At 40.1% G+C, this 21,255-nt stretch overlaps 2 protein-coding genes across 11 annotated transcripts in view; one reads left to right on the top strand and one right to left on the bottom strand.

The window, feature by feature from the left end:
* Positions 1-21,255, bottom strand: part of exoc1 (exocyst complex component 1) — a 272,742-nt gene that overhangs the window by 53,258 nt on the left and 198,229 nt on the right. The window lies entirely within an intron of this gene.
* The window catches only part of clocka (clock circadian regulator a), a 38,565-nt gene that overhangs the window by 10,379 nt on the left and 6,931 nt on the right, over positions 1-21,255 (top strand). For 4 of the 10 annotated variants that reach the window (XM_074668150.1, XM_074668151.1, XM_074668149.1 and 1 more), the window contains exons 3-18: positions 11,132-11,316; positions 11,400-11,491; positions 12,908-12,967; positions 13,289-13,437; positions 13,522-13,613; positions 13,696-13,785; positions 13,902-14,022; positions 15,719-15,832; positions 15,921-16,039; positions 16,921-17,003; positions 17,747-17,853; positions 17,957-18,104; positions 19,168-19,243; positions 19,402-19,546; positions 19,667-19,779; positions 20,271-20,438. In XM_074668150.1, coding sequence (XP_074524251.1) covers positions 11,472-11,491; positions 12,908-12,967; positions 13,289-13,437; positions 13,522-13,613; positions 13,696-13,785; positions 13,902-14,022; positions 15,719-15,832; positions 15,921-16,039; positions 16,921-17,003; positions 17,747-17,853; positions 17,957-18,104; positions 19,168-19,243; positions 19,402-19,546; positions 19,667-19,779; positions 20,271-20,438 — 1,605 coding nt within the window. In that variant the 5' untranslated portion in view covers positions 11,132-11,316; positions 11,400-11,471. The remainder of the gene's footprint in view (positions 1-11,131; positions 11,317-11,399; positions 11,492-12,907; positions 12,968-13,288; positions 13,438-13,521; positions 13,614-13,695; positions 13,786-13,901; positions 14,023-15,718; positions 15,833-15,920; positions 16,040-16,920; positions 17,004-17,746; positions 17,854-17,956; positions 18,105-19,167; positions 19,244-19,401; positions 19,547-19,666; positions 19,780-20,270; positions 20,439-21,255) is intronic. The other 6 variants (XM_074668156.1, XM_074668155.1, XM_074668157.1 and 3 more) reach the window with 6 other exon arrangements.

The following is a 21,255-nucleotide window of genomic DNA, read 5'->3' as shown; positions in this document are numbered from 1 at the left end:
GCAGCAGGCATTAACCATGGCTACAGTCATAGCTAGTGCTGGGGGCTGCTTCACGGTTTGGATGCAACATACTTCTGTCCTACTGTAATAAAAATACTAATAATTTGTTAAACGAGGAAATTTCTGGGCATCGAAATGATGCACACATAGTCATATTGTATACACCAAGAGTTGACATAAGTGGCACTCCAATGGTTGATGGATGCAATAAACGCAACATTAGTAACATTAGTTTCGCATTTCAAGGTCTTGTTGAGCAATCTCAGATAAACCTGTTTTGATGTGTTTGGCATGGGCTGAAGAAAAGAAAATAGTCAATTGTTTGTAGTTCAACCAATTTCCTGTTATTCATGGAAATGTAGCACAGCTCCACCTGTAGTTTTTATGAGTCATATCTGTCACCTAGAAATAATATCAATAAAATCACATTACCCTCCAATTCTCTTTGACCATGACAGGTTCATGAATGCGTAGCTGCCATTTTGATCTTTTTATTGCTTCAGCGACTGTACCATAACTTTGCAGCAACTTACCTGAGCAGTGTTGTTTTCATTGTGATTCATTCATTCTATAAATTCCTGAGTATGTCAAGTGACGTTTGATGGAAACACAGTTCTGTCCTAACACAACATCAACACTGGCTGTATCACTGTAATTCTGGATTTATATGCTTCATGATTGATTTATGAGATTGTTGCCAGCTGTCGCACGCTCATACAGATGATAATAACAGACAGGTAACAAACAACGCGTTGTAGCAGGAAGGTAAACTTTTTTTTTTCAACAGAGCATGCCCAAACTATGACTGCAGAAGTTTTAAATTTATCTCAGATTAACTGCAGTCAAAAAGTGGGATTTGCATCTGCACAGAAAAGATTTGGCGTGTTTGGACAGATTCATTTTTATAGTCTTTGAATGAAGTGGAAAACATATTTATATTCTCACAAGCCCTGTTCATGCCTGGTAATTAACATCCATCATGGGTGAACCAATCACACATGGACTGCATCTAATGACATCTTTTGATTGGATCTCACTTTGCTGTCCATGTGCAAAGAAACAAAGAGCCTTATTCACCTTTAGCAGACTTAAAAAAAAAAAAAATTAGAAAGGGAACCAGAGTGTGCAACACTTTCTTCACTCCTAATCTACTGCCAGTGATAGCTCCTTAGAGTGCAGTGATGTGCTTTTTTTTGTTACAATAAAGGGATTGATGTAGGGAAAGAGGCCTCAGCCTGAATTTAAACCTGGGCCACCCAAACTGCTAGGCAAAATAAAGGAAATAGATACTTTAAGCTGATTGAGAAAAACAGCTTTAAAAAACTTTAAAAGTTGGGGTTAAGCACTGTTTACAATTTTTTTCTCTTGGAAAATTGTCCTTACCCTGTATTTAGGTCCCCAACAGTTGGATAGTCTCAGAGCATCACTTCTATCCACTGTTGAGCCCAAATGTTGGCCCTGCTCTCCTGGATAGCATGTGAAGCATTTTTACTCCAGATGAAGTGTTGGTGGTCACATGTGGGTGACGTACTTTGTGGGCAGTCGTCTCTCAGGGCTGAAGGTCAGCAGTCACTCTTGATTGCTTCTCTGGTGCAGCCAGTCGTCCCTCTGAACTACGCTGACCCACTTGGCATCAGGCCCCTGGCTGTGTTCCTGCTACGCTGGGACGGGAGGCAAGCAGCAGCCAAGGGGCCCCTGCCAACCACTGCTGCTGCTGCTGCTGCTGCCGGCCTCTCAAACACTCCTGTCTGTGAGCTGTGTGAGGAAAAATTTAAAACAAAGGATTCTTTTGTGTTGACTTGCTGAAGGATGTGAGTGCATGGAGTGGAAACACAGCTGGCTGCACAGAGAAGAGGGTTTGGTTGGTACAACTGTCAGCGCAGGAAATAAAGTGGGCAGCGTAAAGCGGCGTGTGTCTTGGATTTCAGTACCAATAGAAAATAACATTAATAAAATAAACTCTCTGCGGGGTTCAAAAAGGGAAACATCCCCACTACTTAAAGAAGTAGAATCTTTGTGCACAGGCCTGACTTTGGTATGAGAGGTGGTCTAGTTTCTGTGAGTAATCTGTATGGAGAGCAAAAGCAGGAGGAACACAATCCTGTGTATTGACACCCTGTTGTTGGTAACTTGAGGAGGATTTATTTCTCTCTTTAAACAGATATTTGCATGGAGAGCAGCTAACAATCTGATCAAACACTTACACTGAGACACAATTCTGCTTGATGATGTGTCACTCAAAACAATCAGTATTTAGATTTACTCACTTCCTGGCGCAAGAAATTATGGATCCCACCTCCAACAAAAAAAAACAACAACAAAAAAAAAACATTGTTAAAATTGTTTTTCTTCTCTTCTTGGGCCTCTGTGGAACAATCTACAGTGAAACTGAGACTTGTCTCAAACAGATATACTCAAAAGCAAGTCTTGACTTAACCCTGTAAAACCTGAACTATCAATAAATCAATAAATCAGCAAAATTCTTTTTTTTTTTTTTTAAACTGAGATGTTTATTAACAAGGGGCAGACTGATAATAGGCAGGGGTGATTATAAGCGCTGATGTTCGGCATTTTGAGGCATATCGGTATCTGCCTTTTTTTTTTTAATCTGACAGCTGATAAGAAATCAGTTCAAAATTGTGTTGTTTTTTTGCTCTGATGTAGTTGTGCCTCCCTGTCTACAGTCACTACTCTGCCCCACCCACAGTATCATCTTGTTGGTTACACCCAGAGCCATTTTTTGGAAAACTTAACTCACTGCTGAAAACCTTGGGTAGCCCATCCATCAATCCATTTTCTTAACCGCTTATCCTGTTCAGGGTCGCAGGTCACGGGTGGCTGGAGCCTATCCCAGCATTGGGTGAGAGGTAGGGTACACCCTGGACTGGTCGCCAGTCAACCACAGATCTGATACATAGAGACAGACAACCATTTATACACACACACACACCTAGGGACAATTTAGTGTTCAGTTAACCTGGTGAGCATGTTTTTGGACTGTGGGAGGAAGCCGAAGTACCCAGAATGAACCCACACATGCAGGAGAACACACAAACTCCACACAGAAAGGCCCAAGGGCCAAGCTGGGAATCGAACCGGTGACTTTCTTGCTGTGAGGCTACAGCGCTACTTTGGGTAGCCATTTATGTTTTTAAATTTAATTCAAACTTAAAAGGACATGCTGATGAGCCTGGGTGCTGCTTTGTAAACATATGCTGAAAGGCAATTAAATGGAGTTAAATATTGAGTTTATAATTTTGTTTAATTTTGGCACCAGTATTTTCACTTTTACTGTAAATGAAAACTGGCTTCAAATATCAGTTACCAGCCTCCTTGACTACTAATGATTGGTGATGGTATCGGCCCTGAATAAAACATATTGGTCTATCTCTATTATTAACCCTTTTAACCAAACCCACAAAATATTGCTATATATATATATTTTTTTATAATATATTTTTGTATCACAGAACCCTTCCCCTAACCATTGGATGGGTTTGGCATTTTTTTAATAAAGTTTTTCGTAAATTTGCATTCTTATAATGCAGAATATACTTATCTTAAAAAATATAAAACGATTTATTGAAAAAATGTATTTTAACAATATGTTATTCTTATTGCAACTTCTTGAAATTACTGATGATTTTTCTTTAAAAAGTGTGTGGATGATTTCATGGGAGTAGCCATTTCGAAAATGGCCAAAGTACTACTTCAGCTGCCTGTAGTTGAATAATAATCTCCAAAGGGATAGAAAACTTTTTTAACAGGGTTTTAACATAGACTGTATAAAACATTAATGTAGTCTCCGTGATGTTGCCCATCTATTCCTGAAACAGTGAAATGAAGCCACATTGAACATGATATGGACTTTGACCTTCCTGTCTAGCAGCTACAGGGCGCCTGTCAGTCATGTGAGCTGAGCTGTGTGTCTGATTGGACAATCAGATGATCCTAATATCTTCCAAACCACAGAGTTAGAAAAAAATCCCCCCAGTACAGTGTGTGCTGATAGCAAAATTAGCGTTTCAGACCCAAGCTGTTTTTTGAACCAGGCTGTAAATATGTTTTTAATGCCGTAAAAGTCTGTTTTTCTTGGCTTGGTGTGTACGTGGTTTTGCGGTCTTTCTGCAGCCAGCCTCGTGGGGATTCTTGATGAACAGCAACTTTTAGCACTTCTGCATAGGCCTCATTTTTCTAAACTGAATGTTGCCCCTTGGTTTTCTAACAAACTATTTATCATGGTAATGAGATTGAGGTCTTTGGAACTCATGTATTAAGTATGATACTTTTGGTGTTACAGGGATAAAGTTTTTCAGGCGAACTTCAAGCCACACTGAACAACTATCAAGCTGGCCGTCATTTTTACAAGCAGATTTGATGAACAAAAGCAGATGGGTGTCATGTTGTACTAACATGCTAGCACGACAACAGACATGGATCAAATACAATGTACAAATGAAGTTAAGCAAGAAAAAAAATAGCAGGAGAAAAGAGAGTTCATTGAGGAAAAAAAGTAGCATTGTGTTTTGTAAGTTAAATGTTTTCTTCCAAGTTTGAAAGCCTCCCCCACCTTTGTCAATTATTTCATGATTAAAATGTTGCAGAGCTTCCTGAGACAAATACTGTGTTTCTGTTGAGTCACAATTTCTTGGAAATGAGTCTTCTGCTTCCTACACTAACCCCCTCCTCCTTACTTGCCCCTAAAGTTTGTTGTAGACTGCAGAATTGTGGTTGCTGGGGATGCCTCTGTGTTTACAGATTGAGATAACCAGTCTTTCTAGAAATCTCCTACATGCCCTGATGTCGTGACAACTGGAATCCTTTGTTGGTTTAAGGGATCTCTCATCTCCTGCTCTCAAGTGTCAGGATGTGACATGGATGTTTGGAAAAACATACAGGATGCTATGACAACCGGCATGTTCCTATGCATGAGCTAAATGTACCAGAGAGACATGTCTGCAGACTGCAGGTGAATTTTAGAAACATGAGCCTTTTTTTCTGGGAGGGGCTGAAACTAAGGTTGGATAGTCCAAGCTGAATCAATATCTTTGCAGAAGTGGTTTTTCTGACTTTTTAACAGCACTTTTTTCAGCTGCCAAGCAACACAGCAAAATTTTTCTCTACCTCTGTTGCTATGGTGTCAGTCTCCAGCACAGAGAAGTCTCTTTTTTTGCTACATACGTCCCTTCATGACATGAATTCTGTGGGTTAGGCCAGCTCAACTTTGAATGTTAAAGGGGTGCTATCTGAGTTACGATTGTTTGTTGTAAGCTTATGGTGGCCGATGGGTGTCAGACAATTTGCAAAAACTACAACACGAATGCAAGAGCAAAAAAACACAATTGCAAAACACAGCAGAAGCACAACCACACTAGTTAAAAGAGGTTACTTATCCAAACAGACACAGAAAAGTAGTAAAAGTAAATATTGAACTTCACCTATGTTAGATATAGCTTCATAGAGGTGTCACCTTTTGATATCCTCCATAGTACTTATATTTCTTCGCTAACGTTACCATTAGAGCCATGTTTATCATAGCTGAAGTTAAGTACAAAACAATCATTTACTTACTTTCAAAACTTTTCTGTGCCAGTTAGGGAAGCTGTCCTTTTAACTTCTGTTGTGTTGTGGCTTTTGGGAATTGGCTGACCCCTATCGGCCACCGTATAAGCTTGTTTCTACACCCAGATCTGCGCCAATATCCACGAAAGTGAATAAACGAAGGTAGCCATCCACTCAGTACAGTGCTGCTAGTTTAGTAGCTTAGATTACCGTCACAGCAGCAACAAGAGGAGGGAGACGCAATTGTGGCTTAGCTACGGTCGCCAAAATGTTTTTTAAATTTTCCACAAAAAACACACTTTTCTTTGTGGTGGACCACTAGGGGGCGCTAGCCACACAGGACAGAGATTGAACCACTGAGAATTAAATTTTGTGGCTGCAAAAGCTAAAATGACAAAAAAAAGGAGTCACATAACACCTGATGATGTCATGTTGTCATTTTCTGTAATAAATTATGGAGAGATGTTTCGAAGAGAATACCAGTGAGTATTGAACTGATGTCAATAAACATGATCAGAAACTACCAAGGTATTGGCTACAGGCTAGACACAGTTTGGGGGGGTAGTTACAAAACATGAAAAGTGAAATAAAAACAAAAAACAAAACAAAAAAAAACTGGGAATCATTTATTCAGCCTCAGGTGAACCCCTGGCTCTGAGCCAGACTGTCTGCTACCACCATCGAGTTTTCTACATGCTTCCTCTTTACTGTTAGTCATCCTCCTCCAAACAAGCCACCATTATGTTAGCTACACTATTAAGTGGCTGATGTGTATGAAAACTAGAAAAGCACTCAGAGAGCGCAGACCTCAGGCAAGCATATTGTGATTGTCACACAACACTTAAGTCCTACTTTAATGTTATACTCCCTTTCAACAGACTGTCTGCTACAATTTGGTGTTAGTTGCAGGTTTGTATGATAATTTGTTACCTGACAGTAATATATCTGCATTTCATATTCTAGATCTTAGTTTACAGAATTTTTGCCAGGATCTGGATTGTACTTTTACATATGTCAGAAATTATGGTGACCTTGTCTTGTATTGTTTTGCAAAGCAATCTGACCATTTATCATGGAGTTATACATATGGTAAAAAAAACTGCCCTATCTCACAATGATAAAGAATCCTTTATAACAGTCCTGGAACCAGACGGTGATACAGATCACCTTCAAAATTTAATCACTTTTTCCTTATCCCATTTTGAACATTTCCTGAAAATTTCATCAAGATCCGTTTGTTACTTTTTTAGTTATTTTGTTCACAGACATACAGAAAGACAAACGCTCCCAAAACATAACCTCCTTGGCAGAGGTATATATTTCAGCGTTCATACAGTAACTGACATAATTTCTATTAGCCAGCAGTGTCTAACCTTTCAGAATGGGCACCAGCTTGGCTCTTAAAGTCATTTGTGTTTGGCGCTCCAGGCGGACCTAACATTTTTTATCACTAAAGAGACGAATGAAAGAAAGCTGCAATGTCAAACTCATTAAATTGTCCTCAGCATAAAAGAAAGTGTTTTTGTTATCACTGGATAAATTCAGATGCTTCCTGATGTGCTTGTTCTATAAAACAGCAAAATAAGCTGCGTGTGGCCTCAGTCTGCCTCTGACTGCAGATCAACAAGTCGTTTGTGTCTTGGTCAGAGGCGAACCCTCGTACACAGAGATATTTTCCTGTTTGGCGGAGCAGAAAGAAAACAATCCACATCCCCGGTGTGTTTGAATAACTGGTGGTTGTTTTGCTTTTGGATTACATCCCCCTTCATTTGAATGTCTGAGCCGGCTGATTTGTGCAGAGAGGCTTAGTTTTCTGGACAGTTTGTGCCTCAGCTTGCTGTCTAAGATGGAGAAGATCTGTCTAATATTGCTGCAAGGACAGAGGAGCTTTCTGTGGGTGGTTCTGTCCACATAAGAGACAGAGATAGAGCACAGAGGTATTACTTTCATTTTGCTGCACAGGTTGACCTGTCACTGCTCGGTTTCTGTGTAGTCTGGTATTTCTCAGGATATAGCATCAGATGAACTCAGACTGTTTCCACTCGGCACGCTCTGAGGCTGGTTGTCATGGTGCTTTCCGTTGGCACCGTCGCTGCTTTGGCATCCCGGCAAGGGGTGTGGTGGGATGCATGACGAGCGGCACCACAGATCCACTTCTGAGTGACTCATATCCTCAGAGCTGTGCTGCCCTACATCTGCGTGCACACACGCACACACCCTTACAGATATTCAACAATGCTGTGCAAACAGATAAATTATCCCTCTTTGAGGCGACGATCTGATGTGTTCAAACAATCCTGCATGTGAGAGGCGTGTGAGTGTGAATGCATTGATGCGTATGTGTGGCTGAAGTCCCTTAAATGTATCACTTTAACAGGCACGAAGCAGCTTTTCTTCTCTGGAGAGTGAGGGATCCCTGTGATGCTTCGTCTGTCATGTGATTGAGAAGTTAAATGTGGCGGAGTGCGACCTCACTAACACCCTTTTGTTTCAGTCATGACAGCATTTCTTTAGGCGGTGAGAGTTGAGTTGTTAGTGAGAACATGAGGTGTTTCCTGTGGAGCTGTGATTAACTTAGAACGGAGGAGGAGGAGGAGGAGGATGAAAGTAGGTCATTGGGGCAGCAGGTCAGTGAAGCACAGATGACATCACAGTTATACAACCTCTGCTCTCACTGCTTACACAACGCTCACGCTGCATCTACTGCTGATACACCGGAGCCGGTGCTACAAATTTTCCTTCATCTGCTCGTCTTTTATTTTAATTTCCTGGCTTCCTTTCTGCTTTTTTGTCTTTTTTTTTCTGAATCCTCGTCATCCTTCTAGTGACTGATTTTCCAACCTTCCGTTCCAATTTGATTTTGTGCTCCGTCTCCCTGCTCCCTTTAAAGTTCATTCGGTGTTGACAAAGCAGTGATCCAAGATAAGCGCCCGTTCTGTGTGACCTACCAGTGTCAAAGGAGTCACATGCAGGGAAAGGAGTCACATGCATACCTGGAAACCAACAGGCTGTGGTGACACACACTCCCTGTCACTATCAATTCTCCTCTCATGTGTCGACATGAAAGTGTACATAGTAGTTGCTGAATTCCTCGAATTGTTTTATTTTTAGGTCATAACAAAAGCCTCAACTCAGACTGGGGTTTCCTTCTCAAAGCTGCTGTAGTTTTCTGTTCAATTCTTTCCGATAAATAACTGATGGTTCATAATTTATATAAACACATCTGCAAATTGTTCTCCTCTGATTTGGTCTTCTTTGTTTTGTTAGTTTATGATCAAATAGTCACAGCTTTATGAATATGAGAAAGGAAAATATTAAGATGCTCCTTAGGATTGCATTTTTTTATTTTATGGACACAATAATGCAGATAAAAATGTTTTAATTGCATTAAAATAGTATTTTATAATCATACTTTGTTAATTTTATAGCCCTATATTTTTATATTTCCTTATTTTACTTTAGGTTTTGAATAAAGGCAGCAAAGGTTAGAAATACAGAAGTGTTTTTTAAGAAACACAAGTGACATATTTCCATGTTTCTGTTTGTAAATGTGTAGTTTATGCATTCCTTAAGATCTGAAAGCTTTAGTTTTGGGGTTGCTAACTTCCTTCAAATGTCTATAAAAAAAGCTATCCATATTTCCTTTTTTTACTTGCTAATGCTAACTGCAGTGATTGCGTCTCTGTATTCCATCAATACAACTTTATCAAGATGATGAATTTTGGGGTGGCTTTCAGGATACCTTTGTGATAAAGCTCGATGTTTTGTTGAACACCTGTGGCAGTTTTTTTTTTTTGTGTGAATCGCAACCATGTTATCCTCTGAAACAGTGACAAACAGCCACACAACTGACACAGATTTTACTCTCTTACAGCTAGTTACACCTGTGGTCTACATGAACTTGGTCTTTGTGACATCACTTATTTATTTCTGTGGTGAACAGTGTTGGCTGAGAAATGGGACACTCAGGCTTTAATCATTTTTTGAACAAGGCTAAATAAGCTGCATTTTTGAATGTATGTGTGTGTAGTTTGTGGCACTTTTGGAGACAGGCATCAAGTGGACAGTTGAGGAACTGCAATTCTTGTCTTTTTTTTTACACCTAGATTTGGCCACTTGGTTGCAGCTGTGTTTGTTATTCTCTGTGCGAAGTGACAGCTCAGATGTGATGGAATATGTAAGCTTAACATGTGAGTGAGAGCAGCATTTATCTTTGTTTTAGAGGATACATAATCAGAATAATTAAAGAAATATTTCAAAGTGATTCTATAACAGAAAATGTGTAGGGTTTTTATCAGTAATGATAAAACAAAACAATTAAAGTATGAATGTCATGATTAACCAAAACCGAGCAGGTTGGCAGATGGCTGTTGTGTCACAATGTTGATAACTTTTTTTTAGCATTTCATAAAATACAACAGTTAAATAATTGTCACATTTTTTATTCAAAGCACATTACAATCCAACATTAATGGTTTTCTGTGCCAGTTATTATTCTGTTAGGTGGATTTTTAGATAAATTTAATTCCTGAAACCGAAAAATTTGTTAGGTATTGTTATAGATTTCAGAACATGGCTGATATATATATATATATATATATATATATATATATATATATATATATATATATATATATATATATGCCAAAAACCACATTAAACTCTATTTTTCTTTATATTAAAACACAATTGAACAAGTTTTTTTCTTTTAAATTTGAATTATTTTCATTAGGGATAGAAAAACGGTGAGACTACCTGCAGTGTCTGAAGACTTAACTTATTTTTCTAACCAGCTGATACTGTTAACTTCAATTTTTTTTTGACTGTCAAATATGCTAACGTCTTAAATGAAGAAAAAAAAATTATAAGAAAGGGGAGTGATTTTGTATTTGTGGCTCTGTCATTCTGTTTACTCCAGGGAAGTTTTTTTTTAGTGGTGGATCAACTCTTGCCATGTTTTTGTTCCTCTTGCACAGTTTGAGTCACACTGAAAGTTCTCGGTCTAACAGGAAAGCTTATATTTGATCATCTGATGCTGATCTTCACAGAATTTCTGTGAAATGTGACCTACAGTTGTTATTGTCTGACTTCCTGAATAAAACATGCATGGTCACAGACCAATATAAATTAGCTCAATATAAATTCTAGTTTGAACCCTTCCAACGTGCGTGCGGTGTTAAATATGAGTAAGGAGAAAACACTGAAAGGATTTTCTCACCGACACCGACTCATTGTTATGGTGAGAAATCCTCCCACACAGCCTCTGACAGTCATTTGTTCATGAAAAAATTGGGTCAAACATTAGGCTGTAGACCCAGCAGGCTTTTTTTAGTTAATGTAATGTTCCACAGAGGCTCATCTTTGTTTGAGAATGGATTCAGATAGAAGGAGTAAACCAGCTACTAATGGAGACTGGCTCAGTCTTCGCCCAATGGATCAGGATGGGCTCTGTTCCAGATCTTCCACACCAGCTCATGAGGCATTGATAAATCTTTTAATACCCCATGTTCACTGTCAGTAGCTCTGACTTCACTCATAACAGCACGTGTGTGTTTCTCTGTCTCGACAGACTCAGATGTTGCTGCCAGGTTCCAGATTCACACAGAGACTCAGCTCAGTAAAGACCTCTTCAGCTTTCTGTCCCCTGACTGATGAAACCCACAGAGATCCATTACAGTGTCTCAAACCAGATCCCACCTTCATCCTGCTGCACCTTTCTCATCCTCTCACTGGACTGACTCTACTGTCAGTAAGGTAAGATTTAACTAATCCACTTTCTTTTCACAACCATTATGTGGTTATTAGGCTGTAAGTTCACGTCGTATGTTTCCTCAAAGGTTTGTACACAAATGTCGACCTCACGGTTAAAAGACCCCTCTCCAACACCAAGACCCTAAACAGGATCCAAAATGACCTCCAGCATCGACCGGTGAGTCAAATACTACAGGTCTCTTTGCTTTTATTGTTTTAGTCCTTTCCACATTCTAGATTTAGATAAATAATCTAAAGAAGATGTTTTAGGTTTTAGTACTGGAGGTCTCACTGACCAATCAGGCATCTGCAGGAAACACAGTCTGTATGGAGAGCAAAAGCAAGAGAAACACCATCTAGGGTAATGACATCCTGGCTCTCATTGTTAGTTATTTGAGTATAATTTATTTCTCTCTATAAACCAATATGACAGATGGTTAATGACTTCCAGGTTTGGTTTAGTGGATACATCTAGTGTGTGCCCCAGAGAAGAGTTTACACGCAGACGTCACTTCATGCTCCATGGCTGCTTTATCCACTGACACTTACCAGACATGAACTTGTGTTAATAAACCAATTATAAAAGAATATTCATGGTTTAAAAACACTTTTTAGAATATCAGAGGTTAAACGGATTTATTTGTGGTCAAACCTTGTTACCTGAGGTTGGATAAAGAAGACACTTTGAATAACAGCCGCAGATGTCACTGGCGTTTCAGTGCAAAGTATGACCCCAGTGTTACCCCCAGGTTTACAGCCTTTGGAGGGACGCTGACGTTGTGGTCCTTTTCCCAGCTCTCTGTCTGCTATACGGACTGTGTGTGTAAATGCGCGCATGTGTTTGTGTCTGTGAACGCGTTAGGGTAGAACTTAACCGTACTCGAAACAGCTTTGAGAGGACTGTGAACACAGTGATGTACAAATGACATCCTGTTGTGTAATGAGACAAATAACATAAGGCTATTTAGTCTGTTAAATTAAAAAAAAAAAAACAAGGTATAGACCTGATTTATGAGAAAAGTAACTTTTAATCACTCTCGCTGTGATCTGGCGCCATATGGAAAATAAAATCAACTCGACCTCGAAGGGGGCAGGTGCCTCCGTTTTGGGGGTCGGGCTGCCCCCCTATTCAATGGTAGGGGAAACACTGGACTCTGTTAACTGGTGACTTATCAGCTGACAATCACTGATAGGCATCAGCCCACCGGCAGCTCTGTAACGGTCAGAAATCGATAGAAGTTGACTCCATGGTATAGGTTCATTTCTGACAAGTGACCACAGAACAACCAGACATTTTTATGCTGCTTACAGTTTTAATTTGGTGCTAAAAGACCACTAACTCGTCTGGATGGAGCTAAACAACAGTTCCGTTGCCAAAATGGGCACGCACATTCTTGATGATGTCGACTGTAAATTGGTCTATGCAAAATTAAATTTGATGAAAATGTCTTCCCCCTACACTGACAAACAGATATGTTTGGTCATCACATGCCCACAAGATTAAGTGGTAGTTCACCAGTGTTAAAGTGTTAAAAATAGAAAGTTCAAACCAGTAAAAGATGTCTTTCTTCCTCTGTTATTATTTGTTCTGCAGGGATGACAGCAGCATCTATGATGGGTTTAATGAAGAGGATGACAAAGACAAAGCCAAACGGTGAGATCCCTGTGCTGTGTTGAATGTTTAGTGTATTAAAAGTGTTAAAATCATCTGCTGAAATAAAGAACTTGCAGGCATGGTGTTTGGAAAGATAATACAAGCATGTCAAGTGCATAGACATGAACTTTTAGAGGACATTTAGATGAACCAAAAGTTTTAGACCTTCATCTTTCTGTAAAAGAGCCTCATTTGCACCAAAACTGCAGCTATTAAAAACAGGTGTGATGTTGAATCATTGTTTCTGTTTCTTACAAGCTGCCCAGTCACCCAGGCTTCTGCATAAACAGCCCTGTAACTCATATTGCGTGTAACCCGCAGTGTGTCCCGTAACAAGTTGGAAAAGAAGCGCAGAGACCAGTTCAATGGCCTCATCAAGGAGCTGGGCACCATGCTGCCAGGGAACACCCGAAAGATGGACAAGTCCACTATTTTACAGAAGAGCATCGACTTCCTGCACAAACATAAAGGTGAGGGATTTGACTGACAGGTAGTTGATCTGTGGAGCCTCCTGGGTCAGACTCTTCAGCTCACCGTGATTCATGTTTTTACAGAAATCGCTGCTCAGTCAGAGTCGACAGAGATCAGACAGGACTGGAAGCCTCCTTTTCTTAGTAATGAAGAGTTCACACAGCTGATGTTGGAGGTGAGACATGAGCATGTCTAACCTTAAACCTCTCTTTTATTTTAAATCAAATGCAAGATCAAGTGATTGTATTTTGTTTCAGGCGTTGGATGGCTTTTTTCTGGCAATCATGACTGATGGAAACATAATCTACGCCTCTGAGAGTGTGTCATGTCTGCTGGAACATTTACCTGTAAGTATCATGTCCAATAGCAGAGACATTTCCCTCTAACACAGATGTAGTGGTTGATTTATCTTTAAAATTTCAAGGTTTTCAAAGATAGATTAAACATTTTTCTTGTGCTTCAGTCTGATCTTGTGGATCAGAACCTCTTGAACTTCTTACCCAAAGGAGAACATTCAGACGTCTACAAAGCTCTGTCCTCTCATATCCTCGAGGGAGAGACCCTGACGCCAGATTATCTGAAAAGTAAGAATTCTTTATCTGTATCTCAGATTTTCTTTTAGTTTCATTAGAGTTGAATATAACAGGTATCGACTAAATACCTCTATTGCATAATTTAAAACAAAATGTGTTGTGCAACAATGAGAAGGGTGCATGTAGCTGAAAACACATGCACATACGCAGAAGTAATAAAATGAGTGAAAATACAGGAAGAAAAGAAAAGTGTGCTAAAGGAAAAACAATAAAGTGCAGTCTTTACTGTTATGGGACCTCTGGATATTTTTTGCACTTTTGAGGATATTATAGCTCATAAAAAGTTATCACACCATGATGATTGTTGCATACTTTGACTGTTATAGCAACATGATTAATGTTCAAGATTATGTCATTGCACCATGAGTAAGAATGCATATTAAATTTCAGAACCTGATGAATAATATTGCTCTTTTGGAATCTTACCATGAATAATGTCACACATTTAAATGTTTTAGTAACACACTCAAGACACTCATGACTCATGTTGCATGATGAATCATAACTGTTACTGCAATGTGATAAAAACTATCCATTGTTATAGCTCTCTCCATTAAATTTAAATTTAATGGGGTTGTATTATACGTCATTGCACCTGTACAGGTAGGGTCTGCAGGAATTTGCATTACTTGTTTGTAAGCATAACATTCAAACTGGGCTCCTCCTCCTTGGATCAGTGCCAGCGGCAACATACACCCTCTGCCTCTGACTTAAGCTACGTGAACACATTCACTAAATGGTAAATGGACTTGAGCTTATAGCGCTTTCCTAGGCATGGGCTACTCAAAGCTGCTTTACACCACAGGTCACTCTTACCCATCCACATCCATTCACTCTCACATTCACTCACTAATGGATCCAATTTTTACTATGTTAGCTATCTATCAGTATGTCTGACACAGTCACGCGCTTTTCATATTCCATTCACACACCACTGACGCAGCAGTGGGAGAATGTTGGGGTTAAGTGTCTTGCCCAAGGACACATCGACATGTGTCGCCCAGAGCCGGGCTTGAACCTGCAACCTTCCCATCACCGACCAAGCGCATTCTCCAACTGCGCCACTTACTTCACTTTCCTTGTTCTTCTTCCCTTTGTGCTATGTCCGCTATTGTAGCTGCTCTGAATAGCCTCTCCTACTCGCTATCATCAACACGCAAAGTCACTTGCCCGCTGGGTGCGCTGTGATTGGCTAATGTACCCATGCTTGCTCTTCGCCCAGAAGCGTCCTGACACAACCAAAACACCAACATACAGGCTGAGGAGGGGGTTGAGGCAGACACTGACACTGACACATATGTATAGAGGCCCAGAGGTGACGATTGAACAGGATTATTCCTGGAAAAGTTGGCATTTTATCTTTTTTAGGAAAATTCTGCAGACTGTACTTCTAACAAAAGTGCAAATTACATTTTATTGCACCCAGTCTAAAATTGCTTTGTTAAAATGTTCTTTCTAAGTAAATGAAATTTAACATTATGGTGTGTTTCTGGGATAACAGTTCATTATAAATTTCCCAGGGGAAGTTCAGCTCATTGTCGGCTCAGAGCCATAAATTGTTTTTGTACCTAAAAACAAAGAACACAGAGAGAAATCTGAGATCTGGATTATAATGATTACTTCGTTATTCTGTTTCCTGGAGTAGAATTGGTGTGTTTTCTCCTGAAGTTCTTGTTTTGTTTTTCAGCTAAAAACCAGCTGGAGTTTTGTTGCCACATGCTCCGAGGGACGATTGACCCTAAAGAAGCTCCTGTGTATGAATATGTGAAGTTTATAGGGAACTTTAAGTCTCTGAATAATGGTGAGTGATTCACCCTGAGGACCTGAGCTTTCAGTTGTTTTCTCTTAAGCTGTGAGGCCTAACTGTTCTGTCATCTTGTCGTCATCAGTGCCTACCTGTAACAGAAACAGTTTTGACGGGGTGATCCAGCGCTCTCTTCACTCCGCCTTCGAGGACAGAGTGTGTCTCATAGCAACTGTGAGGCTCGCCAAACCTCAGTTTATCAAGGTGACGGTTAATAACTGCTCCTCTGCTTCTTTTCATCTGGCTGACACACATTTAGTTTCATGCTTCAGAGTTTGTAAAAAGAGCTTTTAAATAGGACAGCGCTCAGCTGCCAAGGCGCCCCATGCAGAGACGCAATCGGGCCCCCGCTGCCTCTGTTGGCCAGTTTCACTTCATCCAGAAACATTTTGTCTCTTTCCTCCTGAAATCCCTCTGAGTTAAAGAGCTTCTGGTGGCTTTATGTACTCTGATGTGTGGAATAAATTTGCACAATGATTAATCACTTTTATGGAATAATCCCATGACTGTTGTGCTGAAACTAAAAGAAAAAGGAGCCAAAACCAGATCCAACTGTTTGCTGAACAAACAAGAGATAGAGTCAAAAAAAAAGAAAAGTTTTTTTTACTATTATTATTATTATTATTATTATTATTATTATTATTATTATTATTACTATTATTATTATTATTAAACCTTTATTTAACCAGGAAAAAGACTCATTGGGATTAAAAATCTCTTCTCCAAGAGTGTCCTGGCCAAGACAGCAGCAGCTCGTTACAACTCCACCACAGACACAAATACACATAAAATGAGTCACAACATGGAAATATGATAAATGCTTACAGGAATTAAAACATGTTACGTCAGGCAAGACATTTGCAGACAGATGAGTTGGCCTCCAAGCATCCAAAATTCACAAAGTTTCAAGTCCTTCTTTAGATTTTTCCAGCTTAACTAAAATCCAACTCTGTAGGCTCACTTTATTTCCTGCACGTTTATCATGACAGTTGTTATGAATTACTAATCAGTAAGAGCACATGTCTTTTATGATGAAATAAGAAGATGTATTGAAGTCTTTTTCACTTTTCCCTCGTCTCTCACAGGAGATGTGCACTGTAGAAGAGCCCAATGAGGAATTCACCTCCAGACACAGTTTAGAGTGGAAATTTCTCTTTTTGGACCACAGGTACACTGAATGTCTTTAATGTTTGATAATCAGGATAATGACTGTTCTTAAAAACACTGGCACCCCTCCCTCTTTGGCTCAGAAGTTATGTTGAAGTATTGCCAGTTGGCTTACAGAGCAAGCTGTCTATGAACAGGACTTAATGTTTATGTCGGCATGTAAGTGCATCAAACCTCCTCTCTCTGTCCTCCTGCTTTTTATACTCTCGAGCCCAGACAGTTGCTCGATCAATACCTGGTCTTCTGGGAGAACTGCATCTGAAAAGCACAGTCACTACAAGCACACAACACAAGTTTATCCCAAAAGTGAAAAAGACAACCCAATGAGAACCAGAGGTGGAAAGTTACTTACTGTGTTTACTCAAGTGTCTGCTAAGTGTGTGACATGTCAGTCTGTGCACCTTCCTGTGAACTTGTTTTGTTTGTTGTTGTAACAAACTGATGTGTGCACGGATCAGAGAGGACACTGTTCCACCTGAGGCCATGGAAACTGGTCAAAGGTTTAACTGTGAGTCTCTTACACACCAGTCTTTGTGTGATGAGGTTTTGGGCGATGAATATCTGATCACATGAGAGCAAGTGATCCTAGACCTCGGGATCATTTTTTTTAAGTCGCTTTGTCTTTGTCAGCAGAGATTTAATAGTTGCTTGGAGCTCGTGAGGAAAATAACCTTTGATTTTACTTTACGATGATCATGTGTGAGGTTTTTGCTGACTCTATAATAATCTTTTTTTTTCATGCAGAGCACCCCCTATCATTGGTTACCTCCCGTTTGAGGTCCTGGGTACATCAGGGTATGATTACTACCACGTGGACGACCTGGAGACTCTGGCCAAATGTCATGAACACTGTGAGTCCTTCTCTCTCTGCCAGATGGTCTCAGTGGGCAGATCCTGATCCCTGTCCAGCTTCAGACTCTGAACGTGATCCTTCGTCTCTCTTTCTCTTTGCAGTAATGCAGTATGGGAAAGGAAAGTCCTGCTACTACAGGTTCCTCACCAAAGGGCAGCAGTGGATTTGGCTTCAGACACATTACTACATCACGTACCACCAGTGGAACTCCAGACCAGAGTTTATCGTCTGCACGCACACCGTGGTCAGGTACATGAAGGTCACACAGTGGGAGGGGAAAACCATCTGCTACATTTATCAAGATGTTTTCATACTCACAGTTAGTCTGTTTATCAGGGTCCTCACGCATAGGGAAAGGAGCCTCTACCAACAGAGCTACTCACTCTATTTTATTTAGTCTGCTTCTTTCTTCTTTTTATTCTCTCTGTGCTTTGAGCTCCAATTGACCCCTTTAATGTGCTCAAAAACTCACCAAAATTGGCACACACCTCAGAAACGTGAAAAAAAAATCGATATCACACCAAACTGGACCCCCAACATCCCATAATTTGCTCTGTAGCGCCACCTAGGCACACTAAAACACCTCTACTTTCCAGTAGAAACATAGGATAGACATTAAACCAACATCAAAATGTTCATCTCATTGAGACAAAAATCTTGCGCTGACACCCCTGACCTATCTTTAACAGGAAGCCCACTATTTGCCTTTCAAAATAAGATTTCTTCACATATTTGCCCCTTTTTCAAAAAATATTTGACACCATCAATGGTATTGGCCTCGAATGTGCTTAGATGACAGACTAGATCCTGCTTTACAAATGTTTTGGGATTTTTTTGCGTCTTTGAATGATGAGCCCTCAAAGTTGGTGAACCCATAAGAAGCACTTTCAGCTCCCCCATTAAAAATGAATGGGAGCAGATGATCCAGCTCCACACAAATGTGGCATTTTGTCTTCTACGCAAAAAAGTAACAGTCAGACAGCTTTAAAAGTGACATGGATGGATTCCTGACAAAATTCCCAACAAAAATATCATATTTTTTTCGACATTTGGTGAAAATTGTGGCATCTGTGAGCAGCTGTTTCTACAACTTCTGTAAATGTCACGCATGAGTGAGCTGCAGTCGATGCTGATGTCACACACTGAGGAGTTCAGTGCAGCTGGTCATGTGACTCACTAAAGGCGGGAAAATGCTATGTTTTTCACACACACATCATAAAGGGATGAAACCTCCATAGTGGACTTGAAAGGGGGATGAGGGACCACCCATTGCTGTGTACAGCTATATTTTAAATACTTATTTTCTCAACAGTTATGCTGAAGTCCGAGCAGAGCAGCGCAGGGAGCTCAGGATTGAAGACTCGCCACCTGACATTGCAGCAGACAAGGTGACTCTGAATCAGTAGAATTGGTTAAAATTTACTTATTTGACTTTGGGTTCACAGGGCCTCGACAAATGTTTTTTTGGCTAAAGAATCTGTAATGTATGATGATCCTTTTCAAGGAGATTAGACTGACTTTGCTTTTTATCTCCCTCATCTCTCAGCAGTCTCAGGATTCAGGCTCTGAGTCTCAGGAAAACACTCCCAGCCTGAAGGAGGCGCTGGAGCGCTTCAACCACAGCCGGACTCCCTCTGCTTCGTCCCGCAGCTCACGCAAATCCTCGCACACCGTCATGTCTGACCCAGCGTGTAAGATCATCTTCTCCATTCACAAATGTTTATTATTTTAAGGGGTGGGTCTGTCTTTTTCTCAGCAGACTTCCCTTGTTTGTTCCAAATCCAAGCCTTTTGTTTTTGTTTCTCTTTAAGTATCTCAAATGAAGCTGCAGGGCGATCGAAACACCCCGGGCAGGCAGTCTGTCTCTGGCGTGGACGTGACGTCACAGCGCAGATCATCTGTCAGCAGTCAGGTCAGAGAGGAGGTACACATGCAGTCTGGTGTCACGTTCCTGTCGGTGCTTGATGTTGTCAGGGATTTAGCGTGAATAGAGGACTGGCTTCCACAGAGGATGTCCTGTTTCTCTCGGGGATTAAGGAGAATTCAGCCTCCAGATGTCCGACAATAAGAGTTTTTAGGACATTCAGAGTTTTTATTCTTTGCAAAATAAGAGTGCAACAAGAAAAAAAGAGTCTTGGGTTAGAAGACAAAGTTTTCATCCTCCATGTTTTAAATTGTAAAACTAAGCTAAAATATCTCAGGCAGATGTTGAAACAAAGGGATGAGAAACATGAACCATGCTGTGTGTGAAGCTTGAAAATTGGTGTCCGTTTCACAGAGTAAAGGTTTTGTTCCCTTTGTGTTTGGAGGAGGGCACTCAAAAGTTTTGGGGCAGGCAGAAGAGGAAAAATGGGATTGGACTAGAGATCTGCTGAGGTACCAAACTGAAATTCACGTCTACTTTGAATCTTTCAGCCGTCTTTGAGCTCCCAAAACACAGGACAGAACACGGCTCCATCCATGGTTTCACAACAACAACAACAACAACAGACGCAACAACAGCAGCAGCAGCAGCAGCCGCAGCAGCCGCAGCAGCCGCAGCAGCCGCAGCAGCCGCAGCAGCAAGTTCAAACTAATACCCAGGTAGGATATTTTGTGGTGATGTTTTTTTTGCAAAGAAACAGTAAGCATTGAAGTAGAATGGCAAAAAAGTGAGCTTACCTTTTGAAATTAAAATAATAATAATAAAACATAATACATAAGATTATAATTTGCAGTGGTTGAGGGGGTAAGCTGTACAGTTGTGTGGGAAAATGTGAGATGATGGCAGCACAAGTATGAAAGATAGAAAGAGACATAATTATTTTAATTTTAATAGACACTGAAATAAAGATAAAAATGAATTCATTTTATTGAATTATTTTGCTATAAAAACAATGTATCTGAATTTATTTAACCTAAATTCACTTATAAAAAAATTATATTCAAAAAAATTCACTTGTTAAAAATTCAGATCGAGAAATTCAAGTTTCACAACTCAACAACACATCTGGGCTTCCCAGGACAGAAAAGGCGATATACCATATTGACACAAATACATTTTTTTTTTTCGTTGAAAATAATGTAGAAAAACGGGGTTGTTGTAATTGGGGTATAACCATTGGCACATGCTGATAGTTGGGGTTGCTATACGACTGCAACATCAGAGGGTGCCAGTTTTTTGTAAAGCCAGTGACCTCATGTGGCTGTGGTGACCTGTCAATCACAGCAGAGACGCAGTGACAGGAGTTGTCAGAGCGGACAGGAGATGAGAAATGAAGAGGCGCTGTGGTTTTCCAGAGCAAAGTGGACCTAACTAAAAAATCTAGAGTTACCAAGCGTGATATCAGAAGATCACACTCTCTGCTATCACATAATGGTATGATCCTATATCCTCACATGCATGGTCACCAATCAAAGC

Source organism: Halichoeres trimaculatus, unplaced genomic scaffold (assembly GCF_033239565.1).
Source record: "Halichoeres trimaculatus isolate MK-OKI-2021-1 unplaced genomic scaffold, fHalTri1.1 fHalTri1_scaffold_4, whole genome shotgun sequence".
Taxonomy (NCBI): domain Eukaryota; kingdom Metazoa; phylum Chordata; class Actinopteri; order Labriformes; family Labridae; genus Halichoeres; species Halichoeres trimaculatus.
Note: the sequence above shows the minus strand (reverse complement) of the source record. Positions and strands in the feature narration are given on the sequence as shown.